General features: G+C 44.7%; 2 protein-coding genes across 3 annotated transcripts in view; one reads left to right on the plus strand and one right to left on the minus strand.

Moving 5' to 3' along the window:
* The window catches only part of LOC106652084 (E3 ubiquitin-protein ligase MYCBP2), a 157251-nt gene that overhangs the window by 15669 nt on the left and 114140 nt on the right, over positions 1-27442 (minus strand). The gene's annotated exons all lie outside the window — the stretch shown is intronic.
* Positions 69-26659, plus strand: LOC106652079. Its single transcript, XM_014370823.2, has 4 exons — positions 69-972; positions 23067-23492; positions 23578-23876; positions 23955-26659. Exons 1-4 carry the CDS (start codon positions 739-741, stop codon positions 25774-25776), a joined length of 2781 nt encoding a protein of 926 aa, XP_014226309.1. The 5' UTR covers positions 69-738; the 3' UTR covers positions 25777-26659.

The raw sequence follows: 27442 nt of genomic DNA on the forward strand, positions 1-27442 counted from the left end.
GGGGGAAGCACAAGAGAGCAGCAGCAGCAGCAGCGAGAACCCAACAAGCAGCTGTGTGACGTATAATAACACTGCCGTGTATAACGAGTCTATATCTTTCTCTCGCTCGCTCTTATAAAGAAGGGGCGAAAAACTCGGAGTCGAAGCAGCAACACACACAGACACACGTATATACACAGAGAGCAGGGCAGCGGCAGCGATCGAGAAAAGAGAGTGAGTGTCTCTCTGTCGAGCAGTGCCTATGCGGCCTCCAAAGCGATCGCCACGTTCGCCACTCCGCTCGTTCTCCGCTGCCACTACTACTGCCTTTCTATTAGCAGCTTGTGTTGTTGTATATAATACATTGTGTGAAGTTATCGGTCGTAAACGAGGCGCGTTAGACAGGCGCATCTTCGTTCGAGAGTGAAAGTGTTGCTTTTGGCATTGTAATTACAAAATTTAACGCGTAATATATTTCGCGCACACGCGTCATATTTACGAAATGAAGATATAACGACAACACCGGCTCGGCTGTAGCTGACAGTGTGCTCTGCTGCACAGTGCGCGACTCGTGCGTTATTGTGATTCTCCATCGTACACACACACACACCTCGTCGTCGAATAGAGGCATGTCGATCGAGTGTCGTTGTCGCTGTTCTCGTTCGTTGTTGTTCGTGTTGTTATAGTGTGCAAAGAGCGAGAAAGAAAAATCGCCGACCAAAAATTTGAGAAAGGAAAAAGCAGCAGCGAGAGGAAAAAATGACGTGCAAAAGTCGTAAGGCGTTGTCTTGGTCGATCGGCGCGACGCTGATGCTGTTGCTGATCGTCGTCGGCCAGGTAGCCGATGTAGCCGCCGCCGCCGCCGCGACGACGACGACGTCCGATCGACGCGTCACTTGGATGCGCGCCCAGGGCATCTGCACCAAGCGCGACTGCGACTGCACCATCAATCCGCAAAAGTTGATCTTCATCAAGTGCACCTTCGGCGATCAGGTAATTTTTTTATTGGATATCAGTAATTTTTCGTGACCGCGCGCGCCTACACGAGCACACGGATCAGATTTTGGTTTTCCCATTAATGACCGTGTATGATTCGCGAACAATGATAACGATAACGCAAGTAAGCAGAAAAAAAATTCAGGTTGATGCGGAGAAAATTGTTGCTAGTGTTGTCTAAAGATGCTCTTCATTGAAAGTTCTTTTATGGGCGAATAAAGCGGAAGTCCGCATTAATCCAATCACTCTCTTGGAAGATCACTGCAGCAGAAGGAGAGGCAGAAGAGCAGCAGCAGCAGCAGCAGCTCGTAACAGCATGACAATAATGTAGTTACTTGAATTAAATTTAGCATACACCGAGGTTCATTCAGAGTTCATATGTATATTCGAGTTTGACGTGTGCGAGCGCGAGTCGAGTCGACCATATGTACACACACACACACATACACGCGTTTGTTATTCCAAGTTCTCTATACCGAGCAGAGATCGACATTTAATCGATAATACGTATTACACCAATTACGGGTAATTTTTCTGCCGTTTTCGTTCCGAAAAATTTGCGAACAATCGATCGCATTGTCGGGGACAGAGCAGCGACACACAATCGGTCTTGTAAATATTTCTAATGTATTTAAAAAGAAGAAAAAAAGAGACACGTTAAAAGCATCGCTCAACGCATACGTACACGAGAAAACGGAGTCGGAGTCGTTCGTTGCATTTATTTACCCACTCGCGCGCGCATACATATCTCGTCGAACAACATCGATTCTATTAAATCACTGGTAAGCTATTTGCCAACTGGTTTCTCTGTTATATCCTTCCACGACTTTTTTCGCATTTTCTGCGACTCTCCCGTCTCTCTCTCTCTCTCTCTCGCGCGCGAATAATATTGCGAGAGGCGCATCTCGCTCGGCCTTTATAACGAGAAAACCAACCTCGCTTATAGCCTGTGCCGTAGTCTGTACATCTTCGGCCAGCGTGTGTTTGTATTTATTTCTCTTCTTCCTCCCTCTCTGCCTCGGCTCTCTTGTGCTTTCTTAAACCTCGAAATGATCTTTATTCTGTGCGTGTCTCTGTTTCTCTCTCTCTATCTCTCGCGTGCGAATATATAACGCACAGCAGTCGGACTCTTTTTCCTTTTTGGTTATAATATATTAGCACGCGCATACTTCGCCCATGCGTGTATTTCTGCTTCTGCGTTGTGTTTATGTACCCTTTCCTTTACCCCGCTTTGACCTTCCCCACAGCGGGAGAGTTGCATTTTCGCGCGCTCGTTCTCGCTTCAGCCTCGAGCTGTGCTACACTGACTGCACAGAGCACGACGCGCTAAAATCGCCGCTCGCATGTACGTGCCCTTCTTTTTCTCGGCATCGGTTTGGTATATATACATGGCGTGCGTCGCGCGCGACCCACAGCTGATGTAGATATATTTTCGGAGAACCGTCGTATACAGCCAGCCCGGCGATTTGTTTAAAAATACTGGAAATTCCGCGCGGAACTACTGCGGGCTAGCTTAGTTCCGGTAAAATTGACTGATACCCGTCAAACACTAAACGGAAAGGTATGGATCAACAAAGTCAGCATTTAAACTCTGGCGTATATATGGAGTCGAGCACGTAAAAAACGTGTGTACGATTTTATTTCTCGCGCTACCCGAGGATGATAATCATTATTATGTGAATACGAGCAGGCCGCAATTTTATTTGCAGATTGAATGATAAAAAAATCATGATCGCACGCGCGTAATGACAAAGTTAAAAATAATACGGATGGTCTAACGACGCAACGTACGTATATATCCTTGAGCGTACCTATTATGAGAATATTTAATTATATCGCGTCGCGATCATCGTTTTGGATTTTTTTTACAATGTAAGAAAAAATATATCCTCGATGTAGTATGGTAAACTCAATTTAGAATTTTTTCTACGAAATAGGATCAAACGCGCTCGAGTATAATTTTTTTCAAAATATAAGTAGTGAAGTAAGAATATCGTCCGTGAAAAACACCGGCTCAACGCCGCGACGACTTTGTAATTCAATTTAAATCCTACCACACGGAATATCATTACTTAAGCGTGGCGAATCGTCTTGAATGCACAACGAGGTACAAATACGTTTTCTTTCTCTCTCTTGGCTCGACTCAACGACGTTTCTCTCTATATACGTCTTGGCGTTAACACACGCATATTGAAGTATACGGAACATAAAAAGATAAAAGAGTGAAAATTATGGCTCGCCACCGTAAAGAAAAACACGCGAGGAATCCATTAGAGAATAGAAATTGATGAAGACGCCGAGGTTAGTAGAGAGGCTGTGTAAATAACGTCATAAGAATTGATAAGTGTGCTTACCATTCAAACTCGTCGGTTACATTTCTATGCTGATATAGAAAAGCAATAAATTAGAGAAAAAAGGCGATCGAGAAAGTCGTGAATTGAGCTATCGGTTAGTTAAATCAAAAGTTAAATATGTCGAAGACGTATATAATATAATACATACTCGCGAGTCGCGATAAGGAAGAGACGTCTTAACGTTTCTTCATCGAATCGATAATAAGGAATCGAATACAATAAGGGATATACACGCAACCGGGCATAACTCCAGATAAAACTCGATGCGGATCATTGATAACGTATTGACTGTCTCGTCTCTCTCTAGAATAAAAGCGAAGAGACGATTGGCCTCTTGAAACATCACACATAGGCCACATATGAGAAAAATTTCCCCGAAATTTCGAGCACGTTGCATACTCTGTGTGTGCATCGGCTGCTCCGTATTATATATGGAAAACGCGCGCGCGCATGGTCGAAAGCCGGGGAACGTGATCCCGGCAAAGAAAGATAATCGCCATTGCCGCGGTGGCAAAGATGACGTAAAAGATAAGCTGAAGTGCAAAGAAATATGCATTTTATAGCGGGTCTACTGCTGTGTGTCTCGGGGCCTCTTGACAGCATTACGGGAGGAGTAAAAAAAGAAGGTCACGAGTCGCGAGGTGTGGGGTTACAATATTTTGTACACATACATTATTTTATTTTACGGAGGTGCACAGATTTCATTGTTTTTGAATTCTCTTTAACCGGGAGGATTATTATGCGTTTTATTTCGTTTTTTCAGCGAAAATTTAACGGTAAACTCGAGACACTCTTTCGCGCGCGCGTATAATAATAACAGGACGATCGTATTATGCCCAGTCGATTAGAATGTGTGCGTCGTCGTTCCGAAATCGAAAGCGACAGCGCACCGCGTCGTAGTTAAGTTTCGAAAGGCCGACTGACGCAAAATAAAAATATAAAATACACATAAGACGCTTACGACGCGCTTATAAGACACGCGGGGAAAGAAAATAAAGTAAAAAAAGTAAGTGAAACGAAGAGAAAGAGAACGGGATGATTCCGAACGTCGAGGAACAGACGTACAACGGAAGAAAGAAAGAAAGAAAGGGCTCGGAGCTGTGTGCAGGTAGCCAAAGGAAGCTCTAGCCGAGTGAATTATTTCGTACGTTTGCTCGACGGCGGATCGCTTACACGCGGTTACATGTACGCGTACATATTTATGCTAGAGACTTTTTTAACTCTCGAATAATTCTTTACACACATCGCTACTGCTACTACTGCTATCCGCCGCAGGGTAAAAATCTTTTTGAAGCACACACACACACATAATATAACCGCTGTGAGAATATTTTTTATTTTATCAATCCGAGCGAGAGAGCAAACAGTGCTGCGCTTGATCTTGTGTGTATCGACGTGCGTGACAAAATCAGGATATTTACACAAGGAAATGTCAGGAGAGTCGAGCTGAAAATGATGCGTACCTATATTTTATCGTGACCGATTAATCGCAGATAAAATATTTTTCGGTTGCACGACTGATTACGTATGTGATATCGCGCCTGTATATATATCGAGATACAGCCATTACTATGCAGGGACGATTGATGCGTGAAACGAAAAAATAAAAATAAAAAAAAATAAATAAAAAAATCTGGCCACCGAAAAAAAAAAGACACGACACGCCTGATACGTATCGCTGATTACTCGCACTTTGCATGCGATCGTGCCCACTCGAAAAATACATATCGCAGATTATGCATACGATGCTCGAGCTCGCACACAACATAGTTCCCACGAGCAGAGCTACTGCTCATCATCGTCAGCATTAATCCTTTCAACAATGAATTATGTGTCCTGATGGATGCGCGTCTGTGTGTGTCTGTATTATACAGGCCGAAAAAAAGTTCATATGAATCACACACGGGTTCGCTCCACTCCCGCGCGTGCTCACCAACATATATACACAATATAGCCCGTAAAATATTCATATGTAAAGTCGTAGTGGTACAGGGTATATATATATAGCATATATAAAGCTGCATCAAGCGCGCGTAGTGTCTGTATATTATGCGAGTGTCCGAAGAGTATATGAAATACATATACGCATATACAACGTGAATTTTGGGCTAGCTGTGCGCGCGACGCGACGCGCGTGCACTTTTATTATACGCGCTTTTATACGGTGCAGCGAGCGAGGGTACTTTATTTTCCCGCGTCGCATGCGAGCATATTTACACGCGCGCATTTTAGCCTTTTGGATTTTCAAGCAGAGAGTATATGTACCGGTTGAAATATATTATTATTAAATTCGTGGTCGTGCGCATAGTCGACTTTCCCGTTAATAAGAGTGCCTCTAATTCACTTTTACCGCGTACGGCGCGTGTACAGACAAGTACGTACTTCGAGTGCATTTACGTACACATGCGCACGCTTATATTGCATAATGCCAGGAAAATCACGTAAGAGTTCGCGCGCGCCCATCGAATCGCAACGAGCGCGCGATTATCTTGTCAAAAAGAAGAGGAAAAAGCGTGTCGGGAGGCGAACGATTTTTCCTCAAACCTCATCAGCGACGATGACAATTTGAAATGCGTTTCTTTCGCGTGTACAACGCAGTGCACCTACGCAAGGATTGCACACACGAGCCTGTCTATTCGCTCGACTGCTCTTTTTTACGCGCGATGCATCCGATACGTACATGTACATCGCGCAATTGAGGATCGGAGTCCACGAGGGTATAATAACACTCGGGCCCCGGCCGCTATACGGTGCGGTCTTTTTTCCCATATATTACGATCATCGCGATCGCGTCGCGTTATGTGTATGTGTGCGTGAATGGAAAGAAAGAGAAAACAGGTTCATTGCCGGGCTCGAACTCTACATACTACTATACGCTATATACATGTCATCGCGCGTCACGCTTCGCGCAACGGAATGAACTGTCGGTGCGGCGCGGTACGCACGCGCTTATTTTTTCTCGTACTTCTCAAATAGCCCATGCAGGCAGTGGTATAACAGGAGGAAACAGAGTTGAAAAGTATTATGTGACATTTGGAAAATTGTCGCGCGACCGATACGTACTCGCTTTAATATGCAATCTATTGCGCGCGCAAATGAATTCGAGTGTGTGATTCATTATGCGCCTAGGCCGACCGCCGGCCGTCGTGGCTATTATTTCAAGGTAAAAGTGCAACAACGTGTGTATATATGTGCGTAGCAGCAAAGTACATATATAGAGCGTTAATATCATTCCTCGACGTGACACAAAGAAAGCTGCGCTCGCTCGAGTGTGATTCAGATTGTAATCCGTTATCGTTTGCAGCGAATGTATATCGAGGCATCGGCGAGAGCGATATTAAACAAATATTGACGACAATCGCTTTTCTTTCTTCGAACCGATTCCTCTTAGTCTTCCTCATTTTATTATTTTGTTATTTTGTTCTTTTTTATTTTTCAAAACTCGATGTATGAATGTGCATACGTACGCGAATGGAATATACGAACGCGTTGAGCTGCTCTCGGCGTCGAGTCAACGCCTCGTATTATTCAATGCGAATATGTGCAGACAAAGAACCATTAGAGGGTCTCCCCGCGCGACCATTGTATGTGTGTATAATATTGCTACTATGTGTCTGTCTACATGCGGCTAGAGACTCGATGATTACTAGTGTACTTTAAATCTACGCGCCCGAAAATCATCCGTCATAATTCGTGGCAAGGTCAATCGCTTGTACGTGTATTAAACGTATTCCAAGTGCTAAAATTCTCGAATATATCGGTTGATATAAAAATGTGCGTGTGTCTGCACAACGAGGCACTACAAACCAGCCGACAGCTGACGTTTCGCACCCCAAAATTCTCCAACATATACATACGCGCGGAGAGGGTATGTTATACGCGTCGAGTGCCCGTGTACTAATCGGAATTTCCTGCTTTTCGATCGCTCCGCACCTATATGTAAGATTGTGCAACGACAGCGAAAATGTATATCGACGCCTCGCGGCACATTTGTCAAATCAATCTTGACTTTCCTCGTATAATACGAGCTTTTCCCGCGATCTCGTGATCTTGAACTGACACGGCGACGAACGATCGAAATCCGGAAACGTCGACCCGTAAGGCGAAAAACGACCTCCATCGGCTTATAAATCCGCTCCGGCGCGCGTTATTACATTTGCGCACTTTCGTAATAATCCGTAATTATGATTGACGCTGAATCGATCGACGCGCGATGATCGCGCGCAATATCCCACTTACCTCCAGCGGGGGCTTTTGCTAATTCAGTCGTGTTTCTTTGAAAAATATTTACGAGCGTGAAAATAAAACACTCGATGCGTACGCTTTTGTGTAAAGCCGCGTTCTGTGTGTCAATCGCGTGCATATTAAAGTGCACGCACGAGCTCGATCGGTTTTATTTTGTGCTTTTTTTTGCCTCGCTTCTGCCTTTGACGTCTCTGTACGATAATATATACCTATATATCGAGGAAGGTCGAACGCGCGACGAAAGTCAATTCGCCGGTGCACTATACGGCTGGCGAGTTATATTATTATTACAACTGTAGCCGATCTGCGCCTCCATGTCATGCGCGTACTATAAGGTGTAAATTACGTCGATGATGGTATGCGTACACGACACACGAGGAATCGCTCGCTCGAGGTCAACGTGTTCTTTTTTCTTCGCTCGCGCAGCGGACATCAATCCGCGACTAGCGCGATCCAGCTCCCGGAGTTATATACACTCGCGTCTGCCTCTATGATTTATAGATTGAATATTTCGACTCGTACGTGGTGGTGGTAGCTGCGAGCTTACTTACTCGTAAGTTTCTCAATCTGCGCACGTTATTATTGCAACGAGGCGCAGTCGGTAATAGGCGCGCGGCGAATAAAACTTGGCACGATGCGATGATGATTCAGCCGGTTTGGCCTGTAGCTGCGTTGCACTCGCGTGGCTGCTTTCGTACGGGCTATAACGATGCATTTACATTCGTATTAAAAGCTCTAATTAATCGATATCACTACTATTGTTCAGCACAAGTTTACGTCCGACGCACGCGTACTGTTTCAAATTGAGAGAAGATCGGTACGAACTAGCCGATCTCGTGTACATATGAAAAATATAAGTACACAACGATGGCAATTTAATTTTTGCGATTCATCCCGCGGTAACATCAATCGGTCGATACTTACATACAGACACGTGTTTAAATCCCCAGTAGAGCACCGAAAATAGCTGATTCTGATAAAAGGGACGTATATCTGCTGCTATCGTGTCTTTGGAGATTTTTCTCTTTCAACTTCGAGTAGAGGGCGTATGATAAACGAGTATACGTGAGCTGTACTGCTATACACGCGCGCGAGTCACACGTACGGATGAGATTCTAGGTATCGTCGTCGCGCACTTTTAGAGATAATATTTATGCCGCTTTTTTCGCTCGACTTCCTGCTGGTAATAAAAAAAAATTTTTTTCGAGTAAGGATTAGAAAATATCGAGAAATAAGTGTAAATCGATGTACGCAGTGTAGTACCCGGCCAATTTTTTTGTATAAAGCTATATCAAACGATTATTTTTATTTACACATCGTATAAGGAAAAGATGTAGAAACACACGCGGACTGCTGCGCTATAAACTGCTAGACTCGAGCGAACTGACGATCTACGATTGTGTGCACTTACATTTAGTCCGATATAAATCAGAATTGCGAATGGTGTACGAGGCCCAGCCTCTCTTACAAATCCTCGTACACAATGGAGAAAGGCCGAATAAAGAGAGACGAGACTCACAAAAGGTATTTTACTAAGTACACACGGTGTATTTAGGCGAATGGAGGAAAACGAAGGCAAAAGAGAGCAAAAGGGCTCGAAGTGTAGGTCATAGTCAATTGCCAGATTCCTGGGCACGATAAAGGCAAATAATGCGAGCCTAAATATCCAACACCTCCTATCTCGAAAGCGTCAACTCTTCGCCGTGCGCGCAAAAGATTTCCGCTTGTATGCACCTCGCCCGATGCTGTTTTCCGTTACATTAACAGCTCCGAGAAATCATTTTCCTCTCCGGCTCTCGCTCTCTCGAGTAAAGAAAAAAAAGATGGTTTTCTCGCAAGAGATCGCGAGGGGGAGATTAACCGGTGAGTTCTTGCATTATATACTTTTCCTACGAATAAAACCTTTCACGTTTCGAGAGCGAGCATCCTCGACAGAGATTTGTAATACGATCTTCGTTCTTTTTTCTCTTTATGATTACGAATTCGTATATTATCACGCGTCAAAAAAAAAAAAAAAAAAAAAAAAAAAAAAAAAAAAAAAAAAAAAAAAAAAAAAAAAAAAAAAAAAAAAAAAAAAAAAAAAAAAAAAAAAAAAAAAAAAAAAAAAAAAAAAAAAAAAAAAAAAAAAAAAAAAAAAAAAAAAAAAAAAAAAAAAAAAAAAAAAAAAAAAAAAAAAAAAAAAAAAAAAAAAAAAAAAAAAAAAAAAAAAAAAAAAAAAAAAAAAAAAAAAAAAAAAAAAAAAAAAAAAAAAAAAAAAAAAAAAAAAAAAAAAAAAAAAAAAAAAAAAAAAAAAAAAAAATCAGCACGTCGCACTTCCTAGCACATATCGAGAATATCGAGTGTGTATAAGTCGTTGCCACGTGCACTCGAGCATGTGCGCGCTTGTAATTCCATTGGCTGTTGATTTCACTTAAATCGTTACCGCTGTGACACTGCCTGCGCGAACGTTTAAATTTATATATATCGACGAGTGTGTTCCAATACGCGTCACACATACCCACACTCAATATGGCAGCGGAGAATAAATGATTTTTAATTCGCGCGCCGCAGTCGACGAGCGAGCGAGAATGAAAATCCTTGGTTTACATATTATTTATACGTATTACACGACGACGACCAATCGCGAGAACTTGTTTACGGCGCGCGCATTTTTGCATCGATCGTAAATACATAAAAATATGTATAATGCTACGTCTCGTTAAAAACAATGAGAATCAATAATTCATAATAATATCATCGTCCGAAGGTTTTCGATGATACGCTCGCGCAGCAATGAGCAATAAGTATCGAATTTCCTCTCGCACCGTAGCTCCGAACACTGTCGTGACGAATTATCGTCTTCGCGAGCAATTACACGATTCTTTTTACGCGCAATCTTACCGAGCACACGAGAAAATTCTCACGTACGTTTAAGTAAACAAGAAGGCGCACCAGCCCCAAAAACTATCTCTCTCCTGTGTACACATTATATAGTCGACGATTACTTCCATATGACTTCTACTATAAAAGTCGGCGCACACAAATATTGGCTTGTATTGTAGCTTCTTCTGAGAAGCAGCGCAGGGCCTCGAAACTATACTAGGGCCTGCCTGCTATAGTGCCCCCTGATCACAACATTATACGTAACAGTCCCTTGAAAAATCTTTCTCCACTTGCGCTGCGCTCATGTGCCTATACACAGTAATACATACACAGTGTGCCCACTACTAACTAGCACACAGACAAGATATGAATTTAGCATTTTTCTCGTTTCCGGCGTGGCGGCGGCGGCGGCGGCGTCGGTGAAGCATGAGCGAGCACACGTGGTACCTACTACATATATACTGTCTGTCTGGCCGAGTATAGCGAGCGTGGTTTACGTTTAGCCAGAAACCAGACGCACATTCTCCGCTAACGCTGCTGCATGCGAGCTGCTGCCTTTGCGGCTACGCGCACCACCACCGCGAGGAGCTTTTTATATATTTTTCAATCGTTTTTCGCATAAATTCCTTTCGAACTTTGCACTGCGCGCGCGCGCGCGGGGGGAGCAACGCACGATCAAAAGCTCGATCGACTATCCGCATAAACGAGATACTAAAAATTTACGCGCTTGGGGCGGCTATAGCAAAACAATAATAATCGCGCGCACGTCGAACGATTTTGCTCGCACGAATTGCTATGCACCGAACACACACATATGCATATGCATATATATGTGTGACTGCCTCGGCAGTAGCTATAACAGCGAAAGCGCACGTAACTGTCGTTTTCATTGAGGAATTCCTGGGGCTCTCGAACGTATTGCCTATACGAGTTAGATATAGAACATACGTACCGATACGTACTCTGCAAAACTGCGTAACGAGACCCGAGTTGTATACGCTCGCACGGCGCACATACCGGATGACGACATAGTTGGCACCGGCATACACTCGTACTTTCCGAACTACTCGTATCGGCCAAAAATAAATGTCAACGCCGCCGCAGCCGCCACGTTTAAAGAATGGAAATTACGTGCCGAGTACGTGGGCCATTGTTTTTACAGCGCGTCAAAAATCTTCGTTAATCACGAGCCAATACCGAGACCGGCTTGCAAATATTTCTATTTCGGTTGAAACGGTTTCGGCTCGGTGTGGCGCTTTGCGCACGTATATACTACACAGTCCCACTCTTGACTTTATTCCTTCGAAAATCCGGCCATTGTGTTAAACAGGACCCCTAGAAGGAGTCAGAGGGATCACAGCGCCTGCTACTATACTCGGCACTTTCATCGCGCCTTTCAAAACGTTCCTACTCTTACGCGTCAGCCTGAACTGCTGCTATTGTGCCTCTATTAGACTTGCCTCGTATGTATAGCGACATACGGGTAGCAGCAACCGAGCTTTTCTCGTTGACGATCCGCTGCTTCTTCTTCTTCTTCTTCCCGACCATGTGTAAGATGGAATATTTATAATTTTTCGCTGACGCAGCCCGATATTAAATACGTAGACGCGCGCGCGCACGGGATGGAAGAAGCGTGACAACGTTATTAGGCGAAAACGCCCTGTGGCGTGAATCACGATGACGGGCCGCGCAGTGTTGTACATTATATGAAAATGGTCAATGCCCTTGTCATACTGCTGCACGATTTTGATACACTTTTTTTACGGTGATTTTTCGCGTTCGCCGAATCGCGAGTGAGAGATCTCAATCGCTTGGCACTTCGTTACGTAAATTTGCGAGCCATAAAAACGTATGTAATGCATTTTAGTTTGTCTCTCTCGCAGACGATTGAGACGATGCAACAGAGAGAGAACTCGAGTGCTTGAAGCGAGCTTTTATCTATATATACGTACACGACGAAGCGCAGCATCGGTGACGACATTATAAAAAGAATTTATTCGGGGGCGTTAGATATTGTACGAGCGACATCCTGCCTGTGCTGGCGAACTCTGTCCGGACTGTATACGATGAACATGGCAAGCGATTCCACTGCGCGTTATATGTGTTGCAATGCGATCGAGGCATTGCGAGCGGTGCCATTGACACTCGGCGCGTATTGCGAGCATCGTACCATTGTACCGGATACTTGAAAAATTTTGCATGAGCCGATCTCTTACGTACGCACTCTGCGTGTCAAGATGTGCAACTGTATTCGAAGATGCGCAAAAAAATGTGCGTGTCAATGGTCGTCGCGTGCAGTTGAGGAAAAATTCCTCAGTGTGGTTTGTTCAATCGACGATTTTTCATCATCTCTCTTGAAAGAAGATAATTTCGACTTGCCATTTATCAGCTCTCTCTGTCCCTCTGTCTTTTAAACCTGGATACCCTGCGAGCACTAAAACTATAATAGCGGATAAAGCTTGAAAGCTTTTGTGTCATTGCGCCATAAAGTTTACGCTGATACGAAATTTGCGACGCGTCGTAAAAACGTATTATGTTAGGCAGGTTCTCATCTTTCGTTCAAAACGCCTGGATTTTCAGGTTTGGATACCCCTTTCTCGGTGAACATATATGTGTTTGCGTCGCTAAAATCGCGATGATTAATTCAATGCAATTTTAACGCGCGCATACCTGTTGTTTATCGGCTCATCACACCGAGGAATAATCTTATTTTTTCTTCCTTTGCAATTCGAAGCTCGAAACAAATTTAAAAAAGAATCGAGAAAAAAACGATCGCTATAATAATAACGAAGACAATCGAGCTGCAGCTGCGCAACTCTCTCTCTTTTTTTTTTCTCATCTCTTTGCAGCATCGCACAGTATGGAATTAGCGCTACTGCATCTCTTTCACCTCGTTTTTTTCCCTCTGTTTCTCTCTCTCTCTCTCTTTGCTTTGAAACGACATGCAATCGACTCAAATATATAATATAATGGCAAAGAAGAATTATAGAAAAAGGATGTGTCGCAAGTTCGTGCGGGACCCAGCAACAGCAGCAGAACTCGAGCGCGTGAATAATTACGAGAAAAATCTTCAGTACGCATAATCGACCGGACGAAATTGCAGCCGAGGAGAGCTCGTTTGTCGTGTATCCGCATATTTACCATCGCAGGTCGCTCTTTCAAATCGTTCATAAAATAATACTTACACAATAACACGAGCTTTGGTTTTCATATACACAATAGCCATGCGCGCGCGGCACGGGTTTAATATACGCCGCTTGCTTGACAAGTGTATAACTACGCGTACATACAGGTAACAAAAACATGAACGCGCGCGCGCGAGGCTCATTAATCGTATTCTCACGGTTTTTTTTTTTCGAGGGAGCTCTTTCTCGAGTGCGACTCACTCGTTCGTCACATATACTGTGCGTGCGTGTACGTGTGCGTGTACTTACAAAAGTAAATAACCTTGATGAAGTACCGCCCAACGCGGCTTCTGAAAAGGTCAAGACATGGAGGAGGAGGAGGTTTGCTCTTCGCCGATTGTTTCCTCGAGTATATAATGTGCGCGGCATATGCTGCTGCACACAAACGAACGACTCGCTATATAACTAATTTATGATAATTTCGCAATGCAACACGGTGGTATTATGTTATAAATCTATGCGTGTATTACAGTCACACCCGTTATTGAGAAGTTTATTGCGATCGCGCCGATGATGTGATTTTTTTGCCTTACGTATAGATCCCATGCAAATATTGGTCTAGTATTTAGCTGCGCCGAGACCTTCGGATGGATATATGTAATTATTATGATTATATCACGCACAACACTGCATATCGTCGTCGTCCTCCTCACGCATCGCGCGGAGCATTAGTGTCACTCTCTCTCTTCTTTTTTTCTCCTCTATATCCGTCAAAGATATCTCGTTATGTTGACAACTAGCTTGTATACGCGCGAGATTGCGTAGTTATCTATAGAGTGGAGGATAAAAAGAAATTCGAGCGGTTCGGTCATACACCACCACTGCGAAATTCTTTTTTGGCGAGATACTATTGTAGCAGTTTGAATTCACGATATGTTGACACACTTTTGAGACCCATTCGGTTATCCATTTCAATTTTAAACTTGGCTTTGGTGCGGATACATTTCAAGAAACTTCGATTACGAGCCAGATATTTTTTATCGAAAAAACTACCCCCGGCCGCAACTGTAGTAATCGAGCCGGGGCATCGCAATTAAAAGCAATGGAGAAAACGCCCGTTCCCACAAATTCCATCGCGAAGATCGACGAAAAAAAGTCATAAAAGGAAAGATATACTGATTCAATTCCAGACCCAAGAAGTTCTTCCATCCGTGCCGTTTTCTTTACCGAGCTCCACAGAGTCATCTTTTTGGATTCCCAGTATTCTCTCTGTCTCTAGTTTTTTTCACTCGAGCGATGATTTCACGAGAAGATCCGCTCAATTAAACGATTAACAAATTAGCCGCGAGTTTTAACACGGTACGTTCGAGCGAAAACACGCGCCGTTCGACGTTAGCTGCTGCTCGACGCGCGAATAACCCAAATTTCATCTCTCTCTCTCTGGCTCGATGCACGTCTGATATGCTTCGATTTAAAAATAAACCCGCAAGAGTGTAGAAATGCGAATGCGAGCACAATGGTAAATAGCGTCTCGGAGCGAGCGAGAGCAGAGCGAAGAATTCAATCAAGTCGTTACTCGTTTTGCGGGTCGACGAACCCCTCTCTCGGGTTAATGTGCATACAGCCGGCGTGCCTATAGGTCTCCGAAGTTCCGACTTCCGTAAGAGCTGCTCCGTAGCAGCAGCAGCAGCTTTACAACGAACTCTCTTGTTGCTGACTGCAATAGATCGGCGCACCGCCACCGCCACCGCTCGTTTTCTTTTTGATCATCGTACATAATATTGACTCCGGTGGAAAAAAAATTCTGCTCTAGCACGCGTTCGGCTCGAGTGTTCCAAGAAGGGATGTACGCGTACATCCATAACACAGTACCGTAACGATTTTCCCCAATCGAGAGAAAAGAAAAATATTGTAAAGGACGACGATGATCACTTGTGGCCCGTGCCGCGGTTATTAGAATAATATTTGAACAGATATTTGAGGCATATTAGAAAGCTGTTCACATATTGCGGGCGCGCGGCGCGCTATGCTATGACCAGATGGAAAGCCAGTGTGTCATTTGTTTGAGTACCGCGTTATGACATTTCAAACGATCCACCTATACGAAGTCCACGCAGAAGTCATTTTCGGTCCAACCGAATACTATATACACGCCGATATTAACCCATCTTCGGGCGCGTCCGATGCACTTGAAAATCTGACTCACCGGTAAATCAATATAACACGTATGTTGTTGCGGATCGTCGACGATATATATATATCCAGCGTATGTGTACGTGAATGTATGTATTTCAATACTTATGGCCGCGCGCGCGTATCGCACGATGATATCTCTCTGCTGCATGCACGAATAATTCCGAAATGAACTTGTACTAGAACGCGCGAGGGAAACTTACGTAAATGACAAGCCCGAAATATATCGCGTTACATCGATATTCATATGCGCGCGCGTATATATAACGAGTGCAACAACAGCAACACGTGTGCACCTGTTGCATCGAAACACAAACATTGTAAGATCACGCGGGGGTAAAAAAAAAGAAGACGCGGAACAAAAATAAAAAGAATAATATTCACGCACTCCTACGCTATCAATTTCAATTTCTGATATTCGCGAGGTGCGCATCGCTCGTTGCATCGCGTTGTGTACAATATGATGAAAATTATACAATGCACCGACCGCAAGCTATGTTACTCGATATTTTTCTCCATCTCTCTTCGTTCGCCTTCGCATACTGGACGCGGGAGAGGAAGCTCCCTGACACCGACTCGCGAGACGAGAATATAGCACGTAAAATTGTAATCTTCGTCGGAGGAATATTTAATTTCTGCGGTATGGTATTAGGTGCGTGTAGTTATACGTGAGTCATTTTTTTTGTTATAAGCAAACTATATATCTACTATGCTAATGCACACGTCAAAGTCAAATATTAGGTTTTTTTTTCATTCAAAGTAAAAACGAGGACGCGCCCGCGATCAGTCAGTGTAAAGTAAACCGATAGTTGGCATAATAACCAATAGAAAAATATTTGAAATCTGATGCTCGCGACACACAGCGAGTTGCTCAATCATTATCATAGATAATGAAAAAAAGTAAAGTGGCAAACGGCGATGTACGGTATAGTCGCGCTTCTATATCTCGAAGAAAAAAAGGAGCAGCGGCGAATGCGATATTGGTGTTCGATAAAGGCGGTCGATATTCGAGAAAAAATCATATTACAAACGAGCGCGGAATATCGTCGTCGTCGTCGTCGTCGTCGCCCTGCGAAGCGCGTGTTTGTTCATCCTCTTTAACTTCCGTTTGTAGAAAAAAGTCATTATTATTTCAAGTAAAAAGGTACCTCTAGCTAAGCTTTCGAAATAATAAAAGAGTCACCGGTAATTTCAAGAGATGAAAAAACCTGCAGGTACATAAATATATCGCGCGGAACGAAGAAAGCCAGAATTCGGCACGGAGAAATCGATTATTATATTTAGAGAAATATATTCTACTATACACACCCCATACGCATTTCTCTCTCTGCTCTGTGCATGTAAAGAATACACACCACCCACGAACAGGAACGAGCCTGTTTCGGGCTCTATTTGTCCGTTCCCGTATTCATTGTGTCGAAAAATTTCTTTCTCTCTCTCTCTTTCTCTCGGGTTCGGCGCCAAACTCGCAGCAGCGGTTCATCGATGTATTGTGTCGGATTTTCCATCGATTATTGTTACGCGCGTTAACTTATTTGCACGCCGGAGTTAACTTCCTAGAGTGCACGAACGAGTACACACACACATACGGATAGAGTCGGAAATAATCGAGACTCAAACTTTGCGATACGCGGTACACACACACGGCACGGCCAAGCAGAGACAACTCGTGGTGAATGCTTCGATTGTTCGTCGGCCCGATGCGTTCGAATCGACGGCTTTGTGCAAATTGTTGTAGCGCACGTACAAACCCCGTTTGTATCTGTGTATGTGGGAGAGTGTGTGTTATATATAAACTCTTCGATTGACCTAAATATCTTTGGCTGTATAACTTGGCTACGCGTTTTCTAACGAGTCGTTGTTTAAACTCATGCAGGAATGCAAAAATGCAAAACAGATGTTTGATTTCAAACGCTTTGATTCGTACTAAACGGTGATAATAACATCTCAATACTGAATTCATTTTTGTATATAACCTGATTCATCACCCGGATCGAGTACACCTATATCCTTATGCGTGCCAAAATGTGCCCGTGTTTTATAGACCGGTATAAGTTACGTATTATAAGGCGTGCGGGTCATTTATATTCGCTTGTCGCCGATTTCAGGGAACGCCTTTCATCGAATCCGTTTTTGTAAATGGGATCGATCTCGTACACACATCGTCTTTGTTGCCAGTTCTCCTCGTGGCCTATAAATCGACATCGTTAAAACTTGTCTCACGCGCGTACTCGTCATATTATACGTATGTCACACATTTTCCGCGCGCGACATTTGCGCGTAACCGCGGGCCAAATTCGCGCGCGTTCGTCGCGCGAAACAGATTCGCAGTTTTGCGCGTTGTCTTGCCTAGTTATGTACGCGCGCGCGAGCATCCAACTATGCACGGAGTTCCATTTCTCGTACACCATCCACACCATGAGAGTAGTGCAGTTGTTGCAGAATATGCACGCGCGCAGGCTGGATAAATTCACTCGTCGTGGATCTGCCGTCGAAGTTCTCTCCGCGTGTATCCAGAGGCGATATGGCTCGCAGCCAAGCTGAACTGCAGCAGTACCAGCAAGAACAGCCGGAATTAATTCGCGATCGCTTCGGAGCTCGGATCGTGAGTGAGAGAGCAAGAGCAGCTGCAGCTGCTCCGAGTCGAAACCTGCCCTTCTCTGTATATATATATGTGCGCGCGTTATATGTATAACACGAGATCTAAGAATAAGAACAAGACGAAACGCGTGAGAACTGCGAGCAATCGTTCGCTGCTGCTGCTGCTGCTGCTGCTGCTGCTGCTCTCGAGACTCACGCCGAGATCGTTAAAAAGTTTATATGGAAGAAGAAGAAGAAGCTCTCCTGCTTTAGCCACTGTCGCGCAGAGGCAATATTACTTTAATTACATCGTATAATGTCAGTGTGCGTGCGTGTTTAGTCGATTATTGTCATTTTAACACGACTGTTATTATCGAGCTCGGAACGCGTATAAATTGCCAGCGATAATTCATATCAGGTGTAGGCTTCGGAGCGAAATGAAAGGAAGGATCGGTAACTTTTTTCAGTGTGTAATACTCTGTACTCTCGTTGAGCTACTCTGAGATCGAGTAATCCAAAGTAAAGCGACGGTCTATCTCTCCTGTATAAGAGGATGCGAGAAAAGATTATCCTGTTCACATTATAGAGCGCACAAGGAGTTATATGTACCGAGTTTCGCATATATAATATCTTCTTGAGAGATCAGCACGAAATCTTGCAAAGTCGAGGAGAGCTTAATAAGCCAAAGCTGTACCGGCGAAATCACAAGTAGTGCATCGAGGGTTCGTTTGTATACGCGTTATATACATATAATTCACATGTGTGCGCGCGATTGAAGTATCAAAGAGCATTTATATAGCCACGGTTTATTAGAGCGTACGTCCGAGACAGCTCTCTCTCTCTCTTGCAACGCGATCGATGCGTTCGACAAAATTGCATAATACCAGAGGCTATACACAAGCGAGAGGCAGAGAGAGAGAGAGAGAGAGAGAGAGAGAGAGAGAGTAAGAGCACTCTCAAAAAGAAATTATCTGCGCAGCTGCATCTTTCTTTCTTTCTCTCGACTCTCTCTCTCTCTCTCTCTCTCTCACGACGATCGCGCAGCCGACGTGCAGCCGGCAAATTTGTGCCTCGAACTTTTTATACACAGTGTATACGTGCACGCACGAGAGACGGAAGTTTATCATTTCTCGAGGAACGCACTTCTATCGTTGGCATTTCTCGTCTCTCGTGTATTTGCATATAACAACAACTGTATGCAAGAAACAGAAAATATACCTAGGAGCTATAAGTGAAGATCATTTTTTTCTCTTTACATTTGCGCTTGATTTTTTCAAACTCGTTCGCCTTGGAGCGTTAATAACGATCGTCTGCCGGCACACACGCGTGTTTCCGACGCGCGAGAAATATCGTACATCGAGATACGATGTTGTGTGTTTTAATATATATATAATATACAGGCAGGTGAAGCCGATCGGCTCTCGTGTGTTTGTTTTTATGCACGCTCACACGGACGGATGGACGGACCGAGCGAGAGTTCACATAATGGTTGTTCCCGGGTCCGCTAATGGATAGTGCGCTGCACAGCCCTTCTTCGCTGATTGCTATTTCATGCGGTGCGCGCGGACGAGGATATAACAAAACAATATATATCCGAGGCCACAAACGACCCGAGCGATTTGGCTTGCGATCATCTCGATTCTATGCGGGGCAAAAAAGTTCACGCTCTCTCAAATATTTGCACGTGTATACGCGCCGTTGTGAGAGATCGAAACTTATCGAAATTCGATTCGTGTGTATACACGCGTACTATAGCTTCGGACGGTCTTGAATCTCTCTCTCACTCAATCTACGAATTTCATTTCTCACCGCGCGATGATGATATCACATTTTGTATATATGCGCTGCGGAGAGCTTTATGTATGCGCAAACTGCGCTACTCCTTCACCTTGGCTCCACCGACTCCTCCTCCTCCTCCTAAATGTTATATCATCTTTCGTGTGTGCGTATACTCCCTTTTATGTAAATTCGTGCGGTTCGTTGCGCGGGAACGTAAACTATACGGAGAGAAGAGGAGGCCGAGCCATTTGCTCCGATCTATCTCTCTCTCTCTCTCTCGTCGAGTTCTATACGTTTATGGTGTATATATAATACAAATCGGCCAGACGCGGGCAAAGTCTGCGGACGTCAATTGTTTGTTTAAATTTCTAACTTCCAGACTCGCGCTAGAATTTCATCCCGAATGTTTACGTTTTAACCGCCGCAGTGCTATGCGCGCGAAACACGTTACATTACGTACGTATATGCCGGAGAGATGAGAAATTCCGCGGGTTTGGTTGATACATAAGAATCACGGCGCGCGCGTCTGGTTAATGGTTATCGTTATTTTTTCAACAACTCGCTAGTTTATAAACGCATAGTTTCCTATGCATACAGTTTGCAACGAATTAGTCTCTTGCCCGAGCCATTGAAAATCTCGCATCACACAGATCGCACGCGCTCGAGTGAACGTTACTTTTTTTCTCACAGAAGCTTCGCAAGTGCATCGTATCACTGACGGCGGCTGCACCTTCTTCTTCTTCGTCGTCGTCGTCTTTCTCAGACTCCGCGCGAGTCTATAAATAAAACTCCTCGATACACGCGCGATGGTGCCGGTGCCGCCGTGTGTTATGTGTGTCTATATGCCACACCGGAAGCGGCACCAAAGACAGCACGCATGCACACACGAGACACTACACTGTAAGCAGCTCATAGAGCAGAGACGAGAGAGATAAAATGGGAACGCATTTGTAATATTGCAGAGAGCGAGAGAGACTCCGAACCTGAGTCACTCTTTATATAGGATAACCTTGGCTTACTATACGTTGTGCTTCGTGTCCGCGATCCTAATCTTCGCGCGTATGCAGTGCGACGAGCCGGTTTCTCACCTGTTGTTCTCCTGTTTATAAACAACTTCGAAAAAAAAACTCCTCAGCCTGTCTTACACGTGCATGTAATGCACTTTTCAGATTTTACATCGTCATTTTACCGCGCGCAGAGTCCATAGGTATAATTATATCTACCGAATCACGTTGCTGTTTTATTATAATCGATTCATCTACGACGCCCAAGACCGCTGTACACACTTTTTATTGCACACACCACACGACTTATCTCGTGATCGCGATAACGCTCTTTCTTCTGTTTTTTTTTTCGTCGTAGCTCGACGTTAAACAGGTGTTTTTACACTTAAGTAGCAGCGAAGCAGCGACAAAAAAAATATGCTCCGTACGCGTCGTCGTTGTTTGGCCTGGTTCCGAGCCATGTGTACGTACACGCTTTGTTCGCGCGCGGCATCGAGCAATTAAAAAATTGCACAGTATGCATTCGCTCGCGCACTCGCCATTCCCTCGTCCATATGTCACGACGATATTGCTTTATAATCCTGTATATATATGTGCATAAGAGCGATACCGATCGCAAATTGCGAGTGCGTAATAAGTGCATTATACGCCATGCAATGTGTCTCGGCATTCATAATATAAAGTACGAGCGTACGCACGTGCGGCGCGCACGAGAAACTTGAGATATTGCGCACTCCATATTATAATACGTAATGCAAGTGCCTTTAATAATATCGCTGCTGTCGTGGGCTGTGAAGAATCGATATGCACAACTTAAAAATATCGTTTCGGATATTATCGCTCTGGGGCGCTACTAGCAGTAGTAGCAGCAGTAGACCGGATATTTTTTGAAAAGACAATAACGACCTCGCCTGACATTTACACGATTTTCCGCTCGAATGTTAATTTTAGGATGACCGAGATGTGAAAATACGTGCATCGTTTATTTTTCGAAATAGCGATTCTTATCTCCTTGGAACAACTACCGAAAGATTGGATTTTATTGAGCAACATCGAAAGCAATGATAAAGAGATTATCCCCTAAAAGATCGCGGCGCACCATCTGTTTTTCATTCATGAGCTTGCGCGCGTCGTATTACAAACACACACGATTGAAAACATTTATATTCACACTCGCGCGGGCGCGCTATCTCTCGTATTTCACCGCGATGTGTACGTACCCTTCAAAAAAAAAAAAAAAAAAAAAGAAACGAAACTGCAACAAGTTCGATCGTCGATTAGTTTGAGAAATAGATAAAATTTCGGAATTCTACGAAGTGAAAATTATGTTACCCTTGGCGCGCCCAAGAGAAACACGCACCGGATTGTGTGTTTATATTTTTACTTCCAAAAGAGTCTCTGGAAGCTCGAGTTATTTGGTAAATTTTTTCCCAAAGTCAACGTCGTATTGCCATACCATTGTCTGAACAGCGCAAACAAAAACTCGGAAGCGCTCGCGCGACTTTGCGCAAAAGAGTATTATCTTTTTGTAGTCTCAATGAACTCTTTTACCTGTAGGGCAAGCAGATGTTCGCTTTATTGTTCTATATCTACCTATACTTAAAGTTTACGTTTTATCATGCACTGCCTGATTTCAGTCTCGAGTTCAATAAAAATATATTAATAGAAAAACTCGTATTTTAGATTAGATACTCGTGTAATTGAATTGTTACACATCATAACTGATTGATGTAGTCGTTGTTTTAACATGGTAACTTAGTACGAGCACGTGGCTATTTTAAGAAAGAAAAATAAACACACACGCGCTCGAGTTGTATCTTCTGATTTCTCGAATAACCATAATCTTCCCCCGCGAGTCCATTATTATTTTCAAAGTACTATAAACCCGCACGAACGTGCTCACATACACAAACTTGAACCTTCATGAACTTCGTGCATTTACGTTACAGAACTACGCCATCGGACCAGGCTCGATACCCGAGAACACGGCCGAGCTCGAGATCTCGAATCTCTACGACTTCAAGATACGAGCCAACGCGTTCGTCAACAGCGCCAAGCTCACCCGCGTCCACCTCGCCGACATCAAATCTCTGCACATCGAGAAGCAGGCCTTTCACAATCTGAGCTCGGTGGACGCTCGACTGCAGCTCAGCGGCTGCAAGGAGTGCGATCTGACCATCGACAGTCAGGCGTTCAAGAACGCCCGAAGTCCGCTGACGATCGACATAGAGAGATACAGACTGGTGGACATCAAGCCCAACGCCTTCTCCTGGTTGAAAGAGATCGGCGTGAGGGACGTGCAGAATCTGCGCCTGTCCAGCAACGCGTTCAAATTCGAGGCTGCCCAGCTCGCCGAGGATGGACCAACGACCAAGGTAATTGATTTATACATTTAATAATTGCCACTCGAAATCTTTACTTTTCGCAATTTAACCAAATTCCCTCTCGTCCCTCGCGCAGATTATGTTCCAAGGCATCTCGAACATCCAAGAGCTACCCACCGCGGTGTTCCCTTCGACTCTGGCAGAGATCCGCATGGACAACGTGAGGATATCTTACTCGATTCGCAAGGACGCCTTCTGCGCCATGAACATCATGAAGGTGACCGTGAGCAACTCGTCGATCTACGAGATCGAGTCGGGGGCCTTCAGCGACCGAACGCTCATTGGGAGCTTGGAATTCGTCGACGTCAAGATAGACATCGTGAGAAACGAAGCTTTCCAGGCTGGAGCCAACGCTCTGCTCATTGACCACTCCGAGTGAGTATTAATTATTGTAATTCACCGTCGACACATCTTACTCATATTAAATCATGCGCTCGCTTTCATTTAACGCAGAATCCAAAACATGGAGAAAAACGCCATCGTGATGACGGTGGCGACGGCCACGCTGAGCTACACCAAGTTCTGCGACCTGCGCTACGGCTCGATCGTCTTCCACCAATGGAATCGCATCTACATCGACAACAACAGCTTCTATCGCATCGCCGCGGACTCGATCCACGCCGTGTTCGACGTGGCCAAAGCCTCGAGCCTCGAGTTCTCCTTCTCGGGCAATTACATCGGCGAGGCCGAGCCCAACTCGCTCTCGTTCGTCGGCATTGCGCAGACCGTCAGCGTGGCGCGCGTCGGCAGCAATCGCTTCAATCGCAGCTGCTACTGCAACATCGAGTCCTGGGTGAGGGAGCGGGTGGGCAGCAACGCCTCCGTCACCTGGATCATGGACTCGAGCTACTGCACCGTCGACAAGTTCCTCAGCAACTGCTACGATCTGCCCGACAGCTATCTCGGCATGAGGAATTACACGCAGACCATCTGCACGCCCAGCGACAACATCAAGTGCAACGAGGAGCCCGTCAACACGCACGCGAGCTCGGCCGCGGCGAGTCCGCCCAGCATCGGGCCCCACCAGTATCCCAAGCGCAAGGGCTTCTTCGACGTGGAGATGAGCGACCCGGAGCAGCTCGAGCGCGAGAAGCGCATCATCATCGTCGCCTGCATCGTCGCCGTGTTCTCCCTCGTCCTCATGATCTTTGTCTTCGTCGCGCTGTACATGCGCAGGCGCGGCGTCTGTCCCAAGTTGAGCTCGGGCCCGCTGAATCCCAACACGTGGTTCGAGCCGACCAGCGGAATGACCGCGGCGACCTCCGTGTCTCGTCTGAGCGTCCACGAGTACACCGGTCTGCAGCCAGAGACTCGGATACTCGACATGACCTCGCACGAGGATCCGGAGGTCGACCTCGAGGCCGCCGCCGAATCCAGCCACAGCTATTCTTACCAGGAGAGCAAAGCGACTCAAACCTTGCCGGAGGAATTGACCGAGGAGTATCTCAGGGAGCTCAAGGAGCAGCTCAACGATCCGCAAAACTACGCCCAAGCCAAGGGCATGATCGAGCATCTCTACGACTTGATCAAGGTCGAGGAGAGTTGCAACAACAATAATAACAATAAAACCAACGCGGAGAACGGCGAGTCGTATCACAACAACACGTCGAGGCAGATAAGGAGAGACGCGTCCTTCGCCGGGCGACAGCCATCCGTCACCGTGGGCACCAAAGTCCCATCCCTCGACAAACTGATCACGCCGAGCGTGGCTCGATCGGCCAAGCCGGAACTAGCCGACTATTGCGAGCCTCAAGACCGGCAGATGGCCGATCAGAATCACCTGTACGCCGAATTACCCGGCGACGACACGGTGCCCAGCACCAGCAGACTGTCCGAGCCGATGCTGGCCTCGCTGGCCGGCCGAGCACCCCTGCCACTGCCGCCTGATGTAATCAACGACCTCAGCACCGAGTCCAACGGCGGCCTAGTCTACGGCATCGAGGCGGACGAGAGCCGATCGCTGCACAGCTCGCAGGAAAACAACACGACGAGCACGCCCAAGACCACGGACGGCAGGCGACCCATGAGCTTCTTCAAGGCCCTGGGCGACACTTTCGCGGGACCGAAAAAAGTCAACGGCCGAAGGCCGAACTCGCTGCTGAGCGAGTACGCCGATCCGTCGGACGTGACGTTACACCTGTACTCCGAGCTGCCGGACTCGAGGCAGTTATCCAGCGGCGGCAGACCAGCCGGCACCACGATGAAAATGGTCAATAGGCCGTTACCGACGAAACCCGATCAGTATGAATCCGAGCCGATGACCGTGAGATCGTAGTGGTGGTAGCAGTGGTCGCCTCGCGTTAGACTAATATTATATACGATCGGCGAGAACCCGAATTTATACTCCGACGAGATTTCCCCATATAGTGCCAGTGAAGTTAATATTGTACGTATATGTAACTTTTCGGACAGACTGTTTCCCATGTGATTGTACATTATGTAAAATTTTTGCCGGTATCAAATGCCGCCTATACAGCGTGTGTATATGATTTTATACACGAATAAGAGAATTTTTTAATATTAAGGATTATTAATTGCCTAGTTAAATGAATATTATATGGGCGTGTACGGTGTAAGCTTAAATAATCGACGACTTGTATAATATATATAAATGAACCCACGCCCGTCACTGTGATATCGTATCGTCGATCGATAATTTATACGATTATTCTTTTAATTATTATTATTATTATTATTATTATTATTATAAATGCATGTGGTCGTACACGTACGCTACGAAGTGAATTAGAAATGCATGTTGCGAAAGTGAGAATTTTTTTTGTATTTTATTTGAAAAATGATCGCCGCGCATTGCGCGTAAAGTACCTACTACTATAACTTGTATAAATTGAAGAGAAAAAAATTAATCCAGCTAAAATATAATGAGTCATAAGTGTTCCAGCTTGATAATTCAACGATGTACTTTAGCCTACGATTAATAATTTATTTTGAGCAATTATCAAATCTTACGTAACACGATATTGTATCATAATTGTATATGAATTATTTAACGTTGCGATCGAGCAACAAACTGTTACATTCTAATACATAGAAAGATTATAAGCTTTGCCTGATATATGTAATATATTATTTTATAAAACGATAAATACCATATTATTGTTTCGATGGACGCAATTAAACGTACTATTCAAAACTAACTTACACGTGTATTCGTCAATTTTATACTCATCCTTTCCCAAAGTCTCGCAATTGATACCGTATCTTTTTTTCTCCGAGTTCGCGTTAATCTCGAGTAATTTTTCGGAACGAGTTCAATTACTCTCGAGCTCTTGCTTCGTGCAAAGCTGACAGACAAAAACTCGAACGTGTTCCTTCGCTGCGTTTTCTTTTTCGTCATTTTGTCGCAGACGAAATCTTTAACTGGTTTTAATATGATTTCCTGTCGCAGAGCTCCGCGCGTAAGCAATATGTGCACACAGACGCATTCATAAACTCGCGTCGAGAATATTTATTTCCGGCCCAAGGGCTTTCGGAAATAGGTCTTTGTTTCGCGCGCGCGGAGATTCTCCTGCGCGCGCTCGTTACGATCTTGAATTCATTTGCACACTCTCGTGTACACAATAATTGCACTATTCGTGTCGCGCGCATATATATACGTATAGAGTCGCATTCCAGTTCTACTCAACACGCACATACGTCTAGTTTAATCTTTTGATGGGATTTAAAAGCGTGCATTTTGACACTTGGCCGTCGCTACGTTTTTGTTTACTATAATTAGGTGGGTCGATCATAGAGGCTATTCGATGCGACATGAAACCAAATTTTGCGAACTAGTTCTTTGAGGATAAAAGTATGTACCCTTAAAAATTCAGAACCAGTTCGGAATGAGTTTCTCATAAACGTACTTTATAAGTTAAAAGTCATGAACGTTTACTGTTGTTATTATGACTATCGACCCACCTCAAGTATTCCGCGGCTCT

This window comes from Trichogramma pretiosum, unplaced genomic scaffold (genome assembly GCF_000599845.2).
Source record: "Trichogramma pretiosum strain Unisexual culture from Peru unplaced genomic scaffold, Tpre_2.0 scaffold13, whole genome shotgun sequence".
NCBI lineage: Eukaryota > Metazoa > Arthropoda > Insecta > Hymenoptera > Trichogrammatidae > Trichogramma > Trichogramma pretiosum.

Coding starts and splice junctions, on each gene's coding strand:
- LOC106652079 (XM_014370823.2), top strand. CDS start 739: ATGACGTGCAAAAGTCGTAAGGCGTTGTCTTGGTCGATCGGCGCGACG. Junction 973..23,066: donor AGTGCACCTTCGGCGATCAG/GTAATTTTTTTA, acceptor TTTACGTTACAG/AACTACGCCATCGGACCAGG. Junction 23,493..23,577: donor AGGATGGACCAACGACCAAG/GTAATTGATTTA, acceptor TCCCTCGCGCAG/ATTATGTTCCAAGGCATCTC.